This window comes from Uloborus diversus, chromosome 3 (assembly GCF_026930045.1).
Source record: "Uloborus diversus isolate 005 chromosome 3, Udiv.v.3.1, whole genome shotgun sequence".
Taxonomy (NCBI): Eukaryota; Metazoa; Arthropoda; class Arachnida; order Araneae; family Uloboridae; genus Uloborus; species Uloborus diversus.
Window position 1 is genome coordinate 30,292,638 of NC_072733.1, and position 16,580 is coordinate 30,309,217.

The 16,580-nt window shown below is 30.8% G+C and overlaps 1 protein-coding gene across 1 annotated transcript in view; it reads right to left on the reverse strand.

The window, feature by feature from the left end:
* The window catches only part of LOC129218311 (exportin-7-like), a 223,957-nt gene that overhangs the window by 173,908 nt on the left and 33,469 nt on the right, over window positions 1–16,580 (reverse strand). The window contains exons 4-7 of the mRNA XM_054852545.1: window positions 15,117–15,283; window positions 5,955–6,029; window positions 4,157–4,306; window positions 941–1,141 (exon numbers count right to left, since the gene is read on the reverse strand). Coding sequence (XP_054708520.1) covers window positions 941–1,141; window positions 4,157–4,306; window positions 5,955–6,029; window positions 15,117–15,283 — 593 coding nt within the window. The remainder of the gene's footprint in view (window positions 1–940; window positions 1,142–4,156; window positions 4,307–5,954; window positions 6,030–15,116; window positions 15,284–16,580) is intronic.

Here is a 16,580-nt window from a genome sequence, read left to right on the forward strand (position 1 = left end):
ATTTTTTAAACAGTTTTTAAAAAATGCACCAAACAATGCAGATATTTTACTTTAATGGAGCCAAATCATGATGGCATAGTTATTTTTCTTACATTAGATTTGAAAGTAACCTTTTACCTACAATATTGTTCTCACAAGACTCGACTTTTCAAAAGCTTTACCATGATAGAAATATCTAAACAGAAAATTGATGTTGTTTCACTGTTCCCCCTGTCTCAATGTACCAGCTCCTCCCCTGATAACATTTAAAAAATTTTATGCATCATTTCCCTTTCCAAAAGTAAAGTTATTAAACTCACACAGTTCCAAACTCACTGGAAGAAGAGCTTTTAGGAGGCCAAAACCAATGAGGATACTGACGTCGGTGACGCACAATCAAAAACATTCACATTGACATTTTTGAGCCATTCCTAGACAACAGAAATGATCTTTCTGATTTGTTAGTGAAGGAAGATTCTATCATGGAAATGATGCAAGTGATCATGGATGCGTTAATGCTCTGCAAAGAATTACAGAGAAAAATTCTTAATGACTGGAAAAAGACTATCATAGCCAGCTCCTCTTTATAAACAGAACACAAAATTAATTGATGTTTTCTTTATGCAAGTTGTGCATAAAAGTTGATATAAGTACACATTAAACTTATTATATAATTAGTCATCACCAGATGTTATCTACAGAACCAAACCCCTATTTTAAACACAAGTATTAGGTCTCAATTTACGCAGCATTTCCGCGGAACGTAACCCCAGTGTAAAACAAGGGTCTACAGTATTTCATTTTGACATCAAAAACTGCAAAACAACACAAATCGCTTTTGTCGCAGATTTTTCTATTTCACGCGATTCAGTTCAGGAATGTTACCTTTTCACAAATGCTTATTGAACTATTTTATAAATCATTTCAAAAAATCAAAAACAATAGTGAAAACACTAATTACCACAGATGAGAGACTTGGCGTTAAGCAGTGATACAGGTCAAAGAATAGTTGAAGAGAATTAAAGTCTAGGAATGCAGGCCTCCAACGCGTAGGAATTTGAACTGTGCACAAGTCATCTGAGGATTCATCAGGAGATGTGCCAATAAAATCAAATGAGATGCAATTGTAAGCTAGTCGAAGCAATGCATTCATCAGATTATGCTGAAATTACAATATACATGCATTTATGTATTTTGAAAAACAAAAATGAAGAAAAAAAAAACCCCCTGAAAACATACTACTTAAAAGGTTACATACAAGTACATGAAAAAATACGGAAAAAACAACTCCTTACATGTTAGAATATCAGAATTAGAAAGAAATATTACATTGTCACTTAGTGCATCTCTAACTTGAAAAAAAAAATGTCAAAAACATAATTGACTGAAGCTTATACAAATAAACTTGTAAACAACGCTGACAGAAAAAATTAAATGTCATAAGGTCATCTAAAAACCCATGAATAAAATATTTGAATCGTCCATATCACTTATTCATACCATATCATTCAGAAATTACAATGTACACCAAAACTTCTTTTTATGTGGGGGATACGGACCACATAAAAAAAAAAATCGCATAAAAATGTTCGTTCATTTTACAAATAACTTCGTCCATTTTATAAATAACTTCGTCCATTTTATAAATACTATGGTCAGTTGAGTTTGAACCTGATTGAAATTTTCATACACGGCACAAAAAAAGACCACGCAAAAAGAGATTTGGTTGTACATGCATTTATATATTTGAAAGAAACTGAAAACATACTACCAAGAAGGTTACACACAAACACATGAACTAATAAGGAAAAAACAATTCCTTACATATTAGAATTATAAAGAAATATTACATTGTCACTTAGTGCACCCTAACTTGAAAAATTTTTCCAAAACTTAATTGACTGTAGTTAATACAAATAAACTAGCATATAACTTTAATAGAAATAATTAAATGTCATTGGATATCTAAAAACTGTTGAATAAAATAATAAAATTGGCCATATCGTACAAGAAAAATAAGATTCTTTTATGTACAGCTTTTTTACAAGTATCATCTATTAATTGTTTTTTCCATAAATGAGCCTCGAGTAGCATAAAATTAGCATTTAGCCTTGCACTAATACTCATTTAAAAGATGAAAATGACCTCTAAAGATTACACTGACATATGCATGAAATATTTCATTTCATTTTATTTTAAATCTCAAAAAAAAAGAAGGCTAAAATGACTCTGCCATTCAAGTTTTAAAAAAATGCATCCATTTTAAACCTGATTCCAAACCTATTTTCACATAAAATTACATGAAATACACCATTTAGGACAGGGGCGGCAAATAGGGGGGTCGAGAGGGGGCGGTCGCACCCCCAAATGTCTTGAGACGAGTGATAAAAAATGAGCAAATTCAATTTACGTAAATCGCAAACTAATGTTCATGAAAAACGAATCTTGCTGGTTCTCCGTAATGGTTGAAGAAACTCGACATATTTTCAGACATGAGCAAGTGTTTTCCGCTTTTTTTTTTAATAATTAAAAATTTATCAAGCATTTACCGGCCTTTTTCAGAACGAAAAAAAAAACTGATAAAGAATCATGGTTAATTTTAACTAAAGATGTAAAGCGCATATAGGCTAAATATTTCATTCTTGTGTGCTCTATGTAATGATGGTTATGAGAGAACTCGTGCAGTGGTGTGGCTGCATGATTTTCACTAAATACCTTGGTATTTTACATTCACTGTTACGCTCATATTTTAAGTGTGTCTATTTTATGAGTGCTCATCACTTTCTTTTGCTAGAAACACATTTCCTATTTAATGAGCGCTCATCACTTTCTTTTGCTAGAAACAAATTTCAACTGCTCAATGCATAGTATACTTTCATAGATACGTCTTAAAAATACAAGTCAGCATCAACAAATATCTTTTCTGAGGGCTCTTTAATAATGCAATCTCAGGGGAACACAAGAAGTTCTTCAAGAGACAACACGAGATGGTAAAAGCAGTGATTTTGGAAAACAACTCTTTCAATAGTAAAGAAGCTAATGTCTTTTAACGTGTCTTCATATGAATTTTTATTCCTTTTGTTTGTATCGCAGAGAGTTTTTGAACAATGTTTTACTCTGTCAAAACACCTTCAATCATAACCTTTATTTTTGGACTGTTCAAGCTTCAGTTTCAGCTACAATTGAAACTATTAATAAGTTTCATGTGGATTTATATTTCAACCACGCATGGATCTTTTCAAAAAAATTCTTACTCCAGAGAATTTTTAAAAGGTGCAGAGAATATTCAAATGAATTTAGAAGAGGTGACCAAAATGCACATGTGATGATGTAAAGTCAACCTTGATGTAACGTATTGTATAGAATAATAGATTCAGTTTCTAATGAAATTAACACAAGATTTGATCATAAATATTTTCCTGTATTGTTGGCTCTATATTATCTGGATTGGATGTTGAAAACAAAAAAAAATTGCTTAAATTATGAGGAAAATTTATAGCATGAGGCAAGAAGAATTGTTTAGAGACTAGCTTAGAAAAGACCATTCAACGATGAAAAATGAAGATCACCACAATTTTTAAAGTAATATGGTTGATTTTGAAGAGCAAGATGTGGAAGGTGTGTTTTTATACGTAACTTTGTTCTTTCAATTATTTTTCAATTATTCCAATCAGTTCAGTTCGTAGAAAAAAATCATTTTCGTGTTTCAGAAGTTTAGAAAATTATTTTCGAAGCACAATGGGGAAAAAAAACTTCGCTGAAAGAAGAGCATGACATTGGGCATTGCTAGATTAGTAACAAGATTTCCTGTTCTTCCGTATTTTAAAAATCAAGCATCAAAACTTTATCAAAAGGTGAAAACTGTAGTACCAAAACACTTGGTATGATAACATATTCTAAAACGAACTACAAATTTTGTCATTAAAATTAAATTGTTTTTGAACACTTATTTTTATTAATTCTAAACCCGTATCATGATTACTTGCTGTTAGCCAATATGTGTTTTGGTTCCATACTGTGGTAATTCATATTTAAAAAACTCGACCCCCCAAATGAAATGCTGAAATGCCGCCCCTGATTTAGGATAATACAGGTAAGTTATTGTAAATAAGACCTACAAAATTATTTAACGAAAAATTCTAAAACTAAAAATGTTAGTAAAATCTTTCAAAATTACTTCTGCTTCATCTTTAAATGATGCTACTTTCCAACTTTCTAATGCTCTTCTTAACAAATCACAGGAAAGTTGATATATATCGTACAATTCAGTGTCCCGAAACGTAGTTGCCGTTTTCCTTTGTTTAGTTAAGGATTTATTAGCCTCAGCCTAAAAAATAAGAATGATAAAATAATATACAGTGAAAGAAGAAAATGTCTGTGCTATGTAACAATGACTAAAATGCAAATTATACACATGTTTATAAACAAAGATTGCTGCCTTTGTAAGTTCTATAAGACTTGTACATAAATGAAAGAAAAAATATAATAATTTCAGTGAAAATAATAAAAAATTTTATGAATGTATCAATTAAAATGGCTTTGAGCAGGGTTTAAAATTATGATTTCCTTTGAAGCATATACAAAAGCAAACTATTAAGCATTTAAAAATTAGAAGTTTGATATTCATTTTAACGTTTTTAAAAACATTAATGGAAAGGAATTCTTTCTGAAAAATCAGCAGAGCAATAGATTAGTGAATGATTGTCAAATTAAGCATTTGGTTACTTAAGGTTACTTTAGGTTATTTTATTTGGTTTAAGCATTTGGTTACTTTGGTTAGGCCTCTCTCTCATGGAAGAGTCAGGAACTTTTTTCTTTTTTTATTAGGTAAAATATCCAATGCTTTTCCAGCAAACAAATAGTACCTAGTCACCTTGAAAAACTGATGAAAATAATTTTTCTTCTCCTTTCTTTCTTTTTTTTTTTTTTTTCATTTTTATTCATTCATTCATTCATTTATTTATTTTTGTGCAGAATAAAATTTCATCAAAATCATTACATCAGCAGGAATGAAATAGAAAAAGTTCCAAAACAATAAAATCATAACAAGACTGAAATTTGTTCTTGCCCAACAGAATGGAAAAGAATATCTGTAGTTATCCTAGAAGAAAAGTAAGATGATGCCCTAGTAGACTGCATGGAACCCACTCTTAAGACATGAAAATGAATGACAAAAAATAAATAAATAAAATAAATAAATAAATAAATAAAATAAAAACATTGCATTTTATAAATGGGAAGATATTGTCTTATAAGATCTGACACACCAAGACAGATGAAGTCAGTACTATTCATTAAGGTCACTTTGAAAAGTGACTGGAGTCCATTTATATTTAAAAGACAAAATATAATTTTCTAACCAAACAAACTAAAATATATCATGAGTAAACGTAAATACCTATTCTTTATCACTTTTTAATGATTTTATAAGTTTTTGAAACAAAAATCAACTTAAAAAAAAAAAATTAGTTAGCTAGCCACCCTGTTTATGACATAACATCAAGTATCAAGTAATCAATATTTCATACAAGAGCAAACGTGGCTCTTTTTAGGATTGCATGACAACTCTGGATTCGTTGAATTAATTTAAGTCTGTTTTTAGTTAGCATTGATTTGTATTTTGAAAGCAAATACATAGTTGGTTATTTCAAAGACAAAAATTTTATTTCATTATCTGCCTACTATGCACATTAGTGATAAGTTTTGAACAGTTTCATATTCTGAGAGCAATATTGTAAGTGTCTCAAACAATGTTATTTTCTTGTCAAAACTGCCCAATAACTTTATCATTTCTGTAATAAAACATATTGAAAACGCATCCTTAAACTTAAGGGTACAAAGAGTCCAAACATTTAATAACACACATACATATTGAAATTATAATTCACTTAATGTAACATAAAACTAATAGACTTGTAATTGTAATAGGCCTAACATGTAATAAAATTCAAAAAAAGGTAACATAACTTTCTTACCTCACTCATTTGGTTTATTTCACATGTAACTTGGGAAAGTAACTGAACACCTATAACACAATATTCAACAGATCCCTGCAAATACACATTAAAGGTGTTTTTTAAAAAAAGATTTCAAGTATGAAGATTTTAATAATGAAACTATACATTTAAATGAAAAAAAAAAAAATAACATCAAACTTTGGATGCTTATATCACCAAACACATTGTGATGCAAAATAATGCACTACACATTTTAAAGTACAATATGAAAAAAAAAGAAGTTTTGAACTTTCACCTATAAAATATTTTTAAGAGGAGTAATCTGAGAGAGCATCATGCCTGTGATTCATGCCATAACAGATATTTTTCAAAAAATTACCAATCGTTATTCATCTTATTAAAAGACCAAATGCAGAATTTTTTGGTCTAAAGTTGAGTTGTTCAGTTTCTACGGGTCCCTAAAGACTTGTGTGCGATATGAAAAATCAAGCGGATTCTTGAGACATAGATATTGCTATGTGCTACAACTCTTTCCGAAAACAGTTTACCTCCAACTTTTTTTAATGTATGAAATATAGAAGGGTCTAAATTAATATAATAAACATTAATATAATATATTAATAAACAATAAATAGTTGCCCCAAGGTCAATGAAAGTCACAAAAAAGTTTAGATTTTTTTAGCATTTTTGATATCTAAAAACAGCTTGCACCTTTCAGTTGCTGCAGCAAAAGTAGTGTCGTTTCAAAGGCAAGTATAAACATTTTTAAAAAAATGTATACTTTTTTGTGGCAAGTTTAATGTGCTTTCAGCTACATCAGACCAAATATGGAAGATGTCATATTTTACCGATATTCGAAATGTTGGAACTTCTTGCGGGAACAACAAATTGAAATAATTTTTTTTTAATCTTTATTATATAGTAGAAGACCGTTAAACCGCGGATCTATAAACCACAATTCTCTATAAACCGTGCAACTTCTTGGATGTAAACTGAATTTTGCAGTTAAGAAATTGCGAGACTTCCTTGCTGAAAATTAGCAAAAAAAAAAAAAATTATTTTTCGCTGTTTAAAAGTTTTAAATTATAAAAAGAAAAGAACAATCGCGTTGAAATTATTTTTTAAATATGAAATGGATGATGTGAGTACAATGAGCAAGTACATTTGCAGTGCTATTTGTTCGGCAATGACTAAACCGCAATGCAAATAGGAATTAAGTTTTTCGCAATTGGAAACGAGCTATCAACTATACACGTTGTTTCGGTTTGCTTGCTGTTTGCACGTTTCATGCAATACAACATTCCTTTTATACTTTGCACATTTATTTCGCTTTTACAAAAGTAACATCTCTGCTGCATCTGGTACGGAAGAAAATGCGGACAAGTAATCCATTAATGCAAATAAAAAATGCGTTCTTTTGACGATTTCCCAGAAAGCTGAAATTTTGAAAGAACTTCAGAAAGGATCGTCGGCCAAGTTCATATGGAGAACTTTTGGGATTAGTTGCCGAACAGTGTCTGACATCGAACCAATGAACAGAAAATATTGAATTTTTATGCGAATTCCAACACATCCAAAGGAATGGAAAATCGCAAAAGAATGCGAATGGCACAATCGGCAGATTTTGATGCCATTCTGTTTGAATTGCTCAAACAAAGACGTTCTGAAAACATTCTGATTACCCGACCGGTCTTGTGCCAAAAAGGAAAAGAGCTCCATAATCAACTTAAAATTGACACTAATAGCGATTTTTCTACTGGTTGGTTGACACTGTTCAAAAATCGCCACAGCATCCGCTATTTGAAAGCGAGTGGCAATAAGGTGTCTGCGGACAAAGCGGCAGAGGAATTCATCGATGAATTCAGCTGCATCGTTCAAGAGCAAGGGCTTACTCCTGAACAAATCTATAATATGGACGAGATTGGACTGTTTTGGTGCAATTTGCCACGCAGAACTTTTGTTCATGAAGAAGAGAAGAATCCTTCAAGTGTGAAGGATGATAAAAGAAGAATAACTGTGCTTGTGTGCAGCAATGCAGCTGGCACACATAAGTGCAAAATATTTGTTGTGAGCAAAAGTGCCCATCCTCATTGCCTTAAAGGGGTAAAAATTTTACCTGTAATATATAAAAGCAACAAAAAAGCTTGGATCACTCAAGATCTCTGCACTGAGTGGTTCAAGACTCATTTTCTTAGTGAAGTTTGAGACCATTACAGCAAAATTGGCTTGGGAGAAAATGCCCAGACTTTACTGTTGATGGACAACTGTTCAGCTCACCCTGAGCCAGTTGCACCAAATGTGACCTCTATTTTTTTTACCTCCAAACACGACATCGCTGATCCAGCCAATGGATCAGGGTGTATGTAATCAATACCCTTAAGTGTCATTACAAGAGTGCTTTCCTTCAAAGGCTTTTGAATTTTTATTCTGATGAAAATGTAATTTGTGCTTTCAAAAAGCAATTTATATTGAAAGACAGCTTTAACATGTTGAGGGATGCCTGGGACTCTGTTACTCAAGAAAACCTTAGCAATGCATGGCATAAAGTTTATCCAGAATCCCTCTTTCTGTGCTCTAGCGAAGAGGATGATAGAGAGTTTGTGGCCTTCAAACCACCCTTGGCAAAGGTTAAAGCAGCCCAACTCCTGCAGTTCGCTAAAACTGCTTGTTCGGAAACTTTAGATGAAGAATGTGTTACAGAATTTTTGGCAAATGACGATGATTGTTCTGACGTACAACATGTTACCGATGGTGAAATTATTTCTTCTGTTTTGGGAGGGTCAGAAAATTCATCTGATACAGAATCAGAAGAAGAAGAAGGGGGGGGGGGAATAAGACGACTGTTGCGGAATTAATTTCAATTGGGGAACAATATCTTTAATTTCTAGAAATTCAGTCTTGTGTTACTGAGCAAGAAATGTTCAGAGTGCAAGCTAAATTACATGCACAAAAATCTAAAAACCTTAAGCAAACAACAATTGATGGTCTGTTTAGAAAGCAATAGAATAATATGTAATCAAGTAATTTATTTATAATATTATTATTTTATTTATATGTTTTTGGAAAGTAATAAATGTATTACAAAATATGCGTTACTCTCTTTTTTAAAGTTAACAAACATTAAGTAATGATATTCTTTCCTACACTGATTTCAATATTAACATGATAATCTGATATCAAATTTACTATGTATATGAGGTTTGTTAGTTTCTGTAAGAAATGACCTATTATAACACAAAAACCTTTACAACGCACAACCTCTGGTATCAAGGTGTGCGTTAGAATGGTCTTCTACTGTACTTTATTATGTGTCTTACCAAAACAATAAAATCCACTGATGTGAAATGCTTTAAAAATTTTCAAAAATTAGTCTTTTTCTGTAGTTTGAGCTTTTGTTTTTCGATAATACTTGCCCAATTTACTGTTATGCTAATCATACAGTTTGCAATATAAATCACTATTGTAATGCTTTGTGACACATATATGATAATTTTGATATTTATTTAGTTTTAAATCTGGCATTAATATCATTTAAGTGAGACTGTGGACAGTTGATCCTCTTTTTTGTTGGAGCTCATAACTTTCGTTTGATTCAATGGAGCATCAAACATTACATATTTAGAACAGCCTTTTCCTCATCAACTGCTGTTCCGTTTTTAAAAATTTATATATTAGAAAAAAATTTTTTAAGAAAAACCAAAACTTAGTAAAAGAATTAAGCAGACTTGATCCTGGGGGCAAAAGAGTCCTTATATGTATTTTAAATGCAAGTCAAACATTTATTATTGTGACATTGTTATTATTTAGTCATTAAAAAATTAATGAAAATGATCACATTAAATTAAAATCTGAAACAAAACAAAAACAGCTACTAAAACATATTTAACAAACAAAAATCTCTAATAGGAAATAATAGCATTGCTAAAGAAACTAATACTCTTTCATCAATCTTGATTAAGTATACAGCAAAAATTGAGAAATAAAAATACTTAAACCAACTCTATTAGATCTACTACTAAGTTTATTAGGTACTTTAATTTCCCAAAATAATTCTTGCAGTTTGAAAATTCATTCTTTTTCATTCAAACCATTAAATTCAGCAGATTGTTGGAGTCAATTTTGAAACATTTTTACAGTTTGAGAAGTTAAAGCCCTAATTTTGCTCGCCACTAATAGTATACGCGTTAAAGTTTAAAGATCTTTTTACGATTTATTTCTTAGTTTTTACTATACTTGACCAAGATTTATGACAAAATTTAATTATTTGATCCTTCAGAAATTATTTCCTACTACAGAGTTGGTTTTATTTGTTAAAAATGTTTTTTTTTTTTTTTGTTAATTTATCGTCTATTGTTTTTGATTTATTCTGGCTTTAAATTTGACATATATTTTTTAATGAGTAAATAATAATCATGTCGCAAAAATAAATATTTGAGTTGCATTTAAAACACATTTTAGGACCTTCCCCCCCCCCCCCCCCAGGATCAAGTCTTCTTGTACAAAGAAGACTTTATTCTTTTACCAAGTTTTGGCTTTTGTTAAAAATGTTTTATTCTAATATATGAATTTAAAAAACGGTATAGCATTTTGAAGGGGAAAAGACAGTTCTAAACATGTAACGTTTGATGCTCCATTGAATCAAAAAAAAGGTATAAGCTCCAACAAAAAAGGGGACCAACTGTCCCCAGTCTCACTTAAATGTTATTAATGCCATGTGTAAAACTAAATAAATACCAAATTATCATATATGTGTCATAAAACATTAAAATATTACTTTATATTGCAAACTTTATGATTAGCATAACAGTAAATTGGGCAAGTAGTATCAAAAAGCAAAATGCTCAGGCTATAGGAATAGGCTAAGTTTAAATTTTTAAAAAAAATTTTAAAGCATTTCGCATCCATGGATTTTACTGTTTTGGTAAAGACACATAATGGAGTATAATAATGGCAAAAAAATTATTTCAATATGTTGCTCGCGCAGAATGTTCCGACATTTTGAACATCAGTAAAATATGACATTTTCCATATTTCAGCCTAATGTAACTAAAAGCATATTGAACTTGCCAGAAAAAATTATGCATTTTTTAAAAAGTGCTTATATACTTCCCTTTCAAACGATACTACTTTTGCTGTGGCAACTGAAAAGTGCAAGCTGTTTTTAAACCTCAAAAATGCTAAAAAACGTGGAAAATGCTACTTTTTTGTGACTTTCATTGACCTGGGGGTAAAGAGTTGCCACAAATTTATCGTGTATTATATTAATTTAGCCCCTTCTATTTTCAGAAAGAGTTGTGGCACAAAGAAATTTCTATGGCTCAAAATTCTGCTTGATTTTCAATATTGCACACAAGCCTTTAGGGACCCGTAGAAACTGAACAACTCAACTTTAGAACAAAAAATTCTGGATTTGGTCTTTTAATAAGATGAATAACAATAGGTAATTTTTTGAAAAAAATCTAAGATGGCATGAATCACCTCATAATGCTAGACGTGACAGTTTCTCAGATTCTTGCTTTTCATTATAAAAGGGACTTTCTTTGAATTCTTAGCATGGGCATAGCCATGCGGGTACTATTAGCTTAAGAAATTTTAAGTTGTATCACCCTCAACATAGTCAATGGCTTTTGATGTGCAGAAGAACTTTAAACTTTTATCGAAGACTTGGGTGCAAACGACGATTTTTTTGGGCCATGAAAGAGCTCTAGACTAGATATTTTGAAAGGCAGCCACTTTTGCACTTTTGGTAAAATTTTTTTATAAAGCACAGTGCAAAAAGTACATCACCATTTTGCTGTTAGTAATAGTACCAACAAGATAGGGATTAGTATACTCTAGAAAAGCAATAAACAAAACTTTAATGTATTTTTCGTAACATAAATATATACACTAGGTTGTCCCCCCAAAAAATGAAAGTCTATTTTTCAAGTCCTACACCCTCTTATATTTTTCCTTTTAGGGAAAAACAAAAAGTTTCATATAACTTGAACAACGGAAACCTGTGCTGACTTGCACCTGAAAGTATTAACCACCACTCTACTATACTGAATCGGAAAAACATTTTTTTGGCAACTTAGAAACTTGATGTTTATAAAACGTAGCCCCACATGTACCACAAAAATATTTATCCAAATCAAAAACTATTTAGGTGCCCAGCAGGCAGCAAGAAGCCTAAAATTTGTAACTTTCCTCAAAAAATTGATTTTTTTTCTATATCTATTTTTTTAAATGTAAGTTAAATTTCACGAAGTTATCAAGCTGAAAAACATAAACAGTAGAGTAGATAATTAGCAATAAATAGCAATTTTTGCTCTCTTGCAATATTTAAGTCTTCCACATGGTACTCAAACTAGGGATTTTCTCAATTTTAGGTAAAATTTTGCATTTTAAAATATTATACTTTTATTATTAATTTGCAAATGTTGATTTGAAAATATGTTTGCTACTAATTTTTGAACTTGATATTTTATTTAAATGTATACGTAATTTTTTAAAAGATAAATCTCAAAAATCAATTTTTTTGAAGAAAATTATAAATATTAGGCCTCCTGCTAGACACTTAATTTGGTTAAATATTTTTGTGGTACATGTGGGGCTGTAGGGGCAACGTTTTATCAACATGAAATTTCGAACTTCCAAAAAAAATAATGTTCTTATTTGGCCTAGTACACAGAGATGGTTTACACTTTCAGGCACAAGTTGGGACGTGTTGCCGTTGTTCAAGTTATGTGAAACTTTTTTTTACACTTGTTTTGACATAAAGGGAAAAATTAAAGAAGGTGTGCAACTAGAAAAACCAAATTTTGTTTTGTTTTTTTTTTGGGGGGGGGGGACACCATGATATACGCTTACAACGAAAAAGAATGTTTGCAAATTTTTAAAAATGAAAAAAGATCAGAACATTTCTGGGCTTTTAGTTGGAAAATTTTTGTTGCCTGATACGATTATATTTCAGCAAACAAACCTACCATAAATTGATGGATCTACAAAAATCTTGTTTTGGAATATTGTCTCCATTGCACCTTACTCTCAACCGTGTGTATTAAGTGTCCCTCTTCATGGACACACTTCTCATTCCAATGATATCCTTCATGTAGCTCCAGACCCTTTCCAAATCTGTATTATACTAACAAGAATGCATAACAAAGTGTCTAATACAGTCTTTATTACAGAAAATTGCTGCATGGATTTGAAAACATTTCAGTTCTTCTCAATTTGAATCCACAACGCTGGTGCCGAGTCCAAACACTTCACAAACAACTTAACTTAAGAGCAGTAACTTAGTGCTTGAATTGGTAGTAGCTTTAAGTTCATTGATTATAGAATTTTCAGCTCAACGAGTCTCGATTTTGACATGAAAATAAAATTGAGGACATTTGGCAACAGAATAAATTAATATGATAAAATTAAAAAAAGACAGAAAAAACCCTTTAAAAGTTCATAGCCTTTTTCCCCCTTATACTTAAAAATAAAATTAATCATATTTCTTCCATTAAGAAACTTTGATGAGAACATTTTTTTCATACAATGCTTTTAAATTTCTTATCTAGTACTAAAGAAAATTTAAAAGTTGTGACAAATGTATTGTTTAAATACCATGAAGGTGAAAAATATGACGGCTAATGGCAATAGAATAAATGATCCTGCTAAATGCTTCACAGAAATCTATAAAAATTGGAAAAACATATAAATCCAGGGTTGCCAACCTTAGAGAAACAATTACAGCATTGTGCTGATTTTGAGAAGCAATTTAAAATTTTGCAGAGCAGTTTGGAATTTTGTATAAAAGTCAATAAAAATAACAATAAAACCACTTATCTAAAATTGTTTTAGAGCTTTAAGAATCACTTTAAACATTAGTACAAAACTAATTACTTTTAAATTAATAAAACAACTTTAAACACTATTTCAATCTTTCAGTATAAGCACCTTTAATTTCCCATATTTACATGTTTGTTTTGTCAAAATAGCAAAATTTAAGCTTGAAAGCATTCAGCCAGGAAATGCAGAACAAAAGAACTTCTTTGTGGAGTCACAGAGTTTCCCTATATTTGAGGAGCAACTCTGCAAAATGTGTAGTAGTTTGCAACCCTGTAAAAATCATGACCAGTGGAAAGCTTTGAAATTATCCACTTCTGATTTCATTAAAAAATCTTAAAACTATTATTTTCTAGATAATAACAAACAATAATAAAAGTTCCTAAATATTGACTCACAAATTAGCATTTGAAACGTATTTGGTTATATTTGTTGGTAACTTCTTTAGCGGCATGTAAGGTCTCACGGTCTGGGCTCCGGCCATTTCAGAATAAGTTGAACAAGAGGGATAACACATAGCAAAGAATGGACTGAAAGAATGTTTTCCTAGCACAATACAGGCTTTAACAAATAAATAAAATCATGGCCGTCACTTTTGGTGACCAGGACTTGATTTTTGGTACCCATTTTGAATGAAATGGTAGTCAGTTGGCGACAGGCGAGTACTAATCTAGAGCTTTAGGCTATATGAATTTTTAAAAAAACCTGAGACTGAACAGCAATTTAAAAAATTTGGAAAAGAAATTATGTATGTGGTTTTATGACTTTTTTTTTTTTTGAACCCTTTTTTTATGAGCATTCACTTATGACAAGTAAATGTCATGGTCCCTTCCTTGAATGCTTGTTATAACCAAATTTCACTGTATGTTCAAATTTCAGTTCCTATCTTATACCATTATTAGAGGGTTCAACAAAGAACGTGAAAATGAACCTCAAAATTTTGACAGTGTTGGAAAAAATCAGTATCAGCTGAGTATCTGAAATTATTGTTGAAATCCAATGGCTAATTTGGCTCCTGTCAAAAAATAGCCAACTGTGATAAGTGAGTCTTGATGTATATCTTTTCTGTCTCATTTTCTGTTTTATAACTGCTGTTCAATTATGAGAAACATTCACAATAAAGTTAATCTAATGAATTCTTAGCTAAATTTTCTTGAAAATATTGTGCAATTTTATGACATTATTTTAAATAAAACTCTCTAAGAGTCATCAAATTTCAAAAATGCTATTTCTCATAAAAGTTTCCACAATTTTGGTCACTACTGTAAATTATTAACAATCTTGAAATCTTCTTCAAATTTCAGCTAGTTTTGTGCAATTTGTTGAAATATTGATACAAGTGCAGATTTATTTTTCTCTTACCTGTAGAAAACCACTTAGTTGAGATATTAAATTTCGAAATACATGTTCCTTTTTGTACATGTCAAACCAGCCAATTTTTGTAAGTCTGGCAAAAAGTTGAACTAAAGCTTGAGTAACAAATGTAGCTAACTTTGGACATGTGGCAAGATAGGTCAAAACATAATTTCCTAGGAGAAAAAAAGGTATAAGTTTTGTAAGAAAGGGAAATAACAAACAGGTACAATTTTTAACAGGGTTAAATGATTAGCAGAAAACAACTTTTGGTTAGTTTCAGGCTTGGGGTTTAGACAGGACAGGTGGTTTTTGCCATCCCAAACTGTCTAAAAATATCTTAAAACTGATCAAAAGTATGCTAAAGCTAAATGGATCTAATCTAAGCAACTCACATTATTTGCAAATTAGTAATGCATCAATATAAATATTAACTAGTTGCAATTAATGAATATTTGATAATATTTTTCTCTGAAATGTCCATTGAAAAAAAATTTTACATAAAAATAATTGCTAATAACTCTATTAGGTAAAAGCAAAAAGAAATTTACAATATTACAAAAAGGAAAAAAAAATAAGTCCCATATATAACTCAAAGGAATGCTATTAAATGAGTAAATTTTAGAAGCAAAAAAAAAGTTTAAAACTTCAAAACGTTATGATAAAAGTCATTGAATTTTTTCATTAAAAAATGATTGAAGCTGATCTTTGTATTCAGTCTGAACTTATAGTACAGTAAAATTAGGTTCAAAAATATCCAAACCCAAACAACCAAAAAAAAAAAAGTTTTAAACCTGTTGCAAATTGCTTCTTACCCTACAAGAAAGAAGGGGTAAAAAGTCCCAGCATTTTGCACGTCAGGTTTGGGGGGAAAGGGGGGCAGAAATAATCCTCTTTTTAAAAAAAAAATGCTTTCTATTACTTAAAAAAATACTCAAAAATTGCAGAAACCACTCTAAAATAGTAAAATAATAAACTATATTTGACAAAATGCTAATTAATCGGGGTACAGATGGAGGGGGGGGGGTCCGGGGCGCATCTTGCGTCATTGACAGTAGGGGTATTTCTTTCTTTTTTGAGGGCTTTTATTCTGGATGGGTACTCCGTAACACTTGAGAGTTGCGTCATCGTTTTTTTTTCTTTTTTTTGGAGGGGGTGGGGGTACCCTATAATTTGCATTCTAAAATCAATGATAGCAGTGAAGTTCACGAAAAAAATTTCAGATTTTAAACTTTTCTGAAGTACAAAATGTCACACAATGATATAGTAATGGCAGAAAGCTCATTCTAAAATAATCTAAGCGAGCTCAGTAACCAATTTAGTTGTAACTGGAGTTATTTAACTGTTTAGAGCACAGATGTGATATCAAAAACTAAATCCTTGTGCAGCCCAAAGAAAAAGCCTAAATTGACTGAAGTTTTCCTCCTTCTTCTTAATTAATTTGCTTCAGTTTCTTTTGCCATGACCATAAAG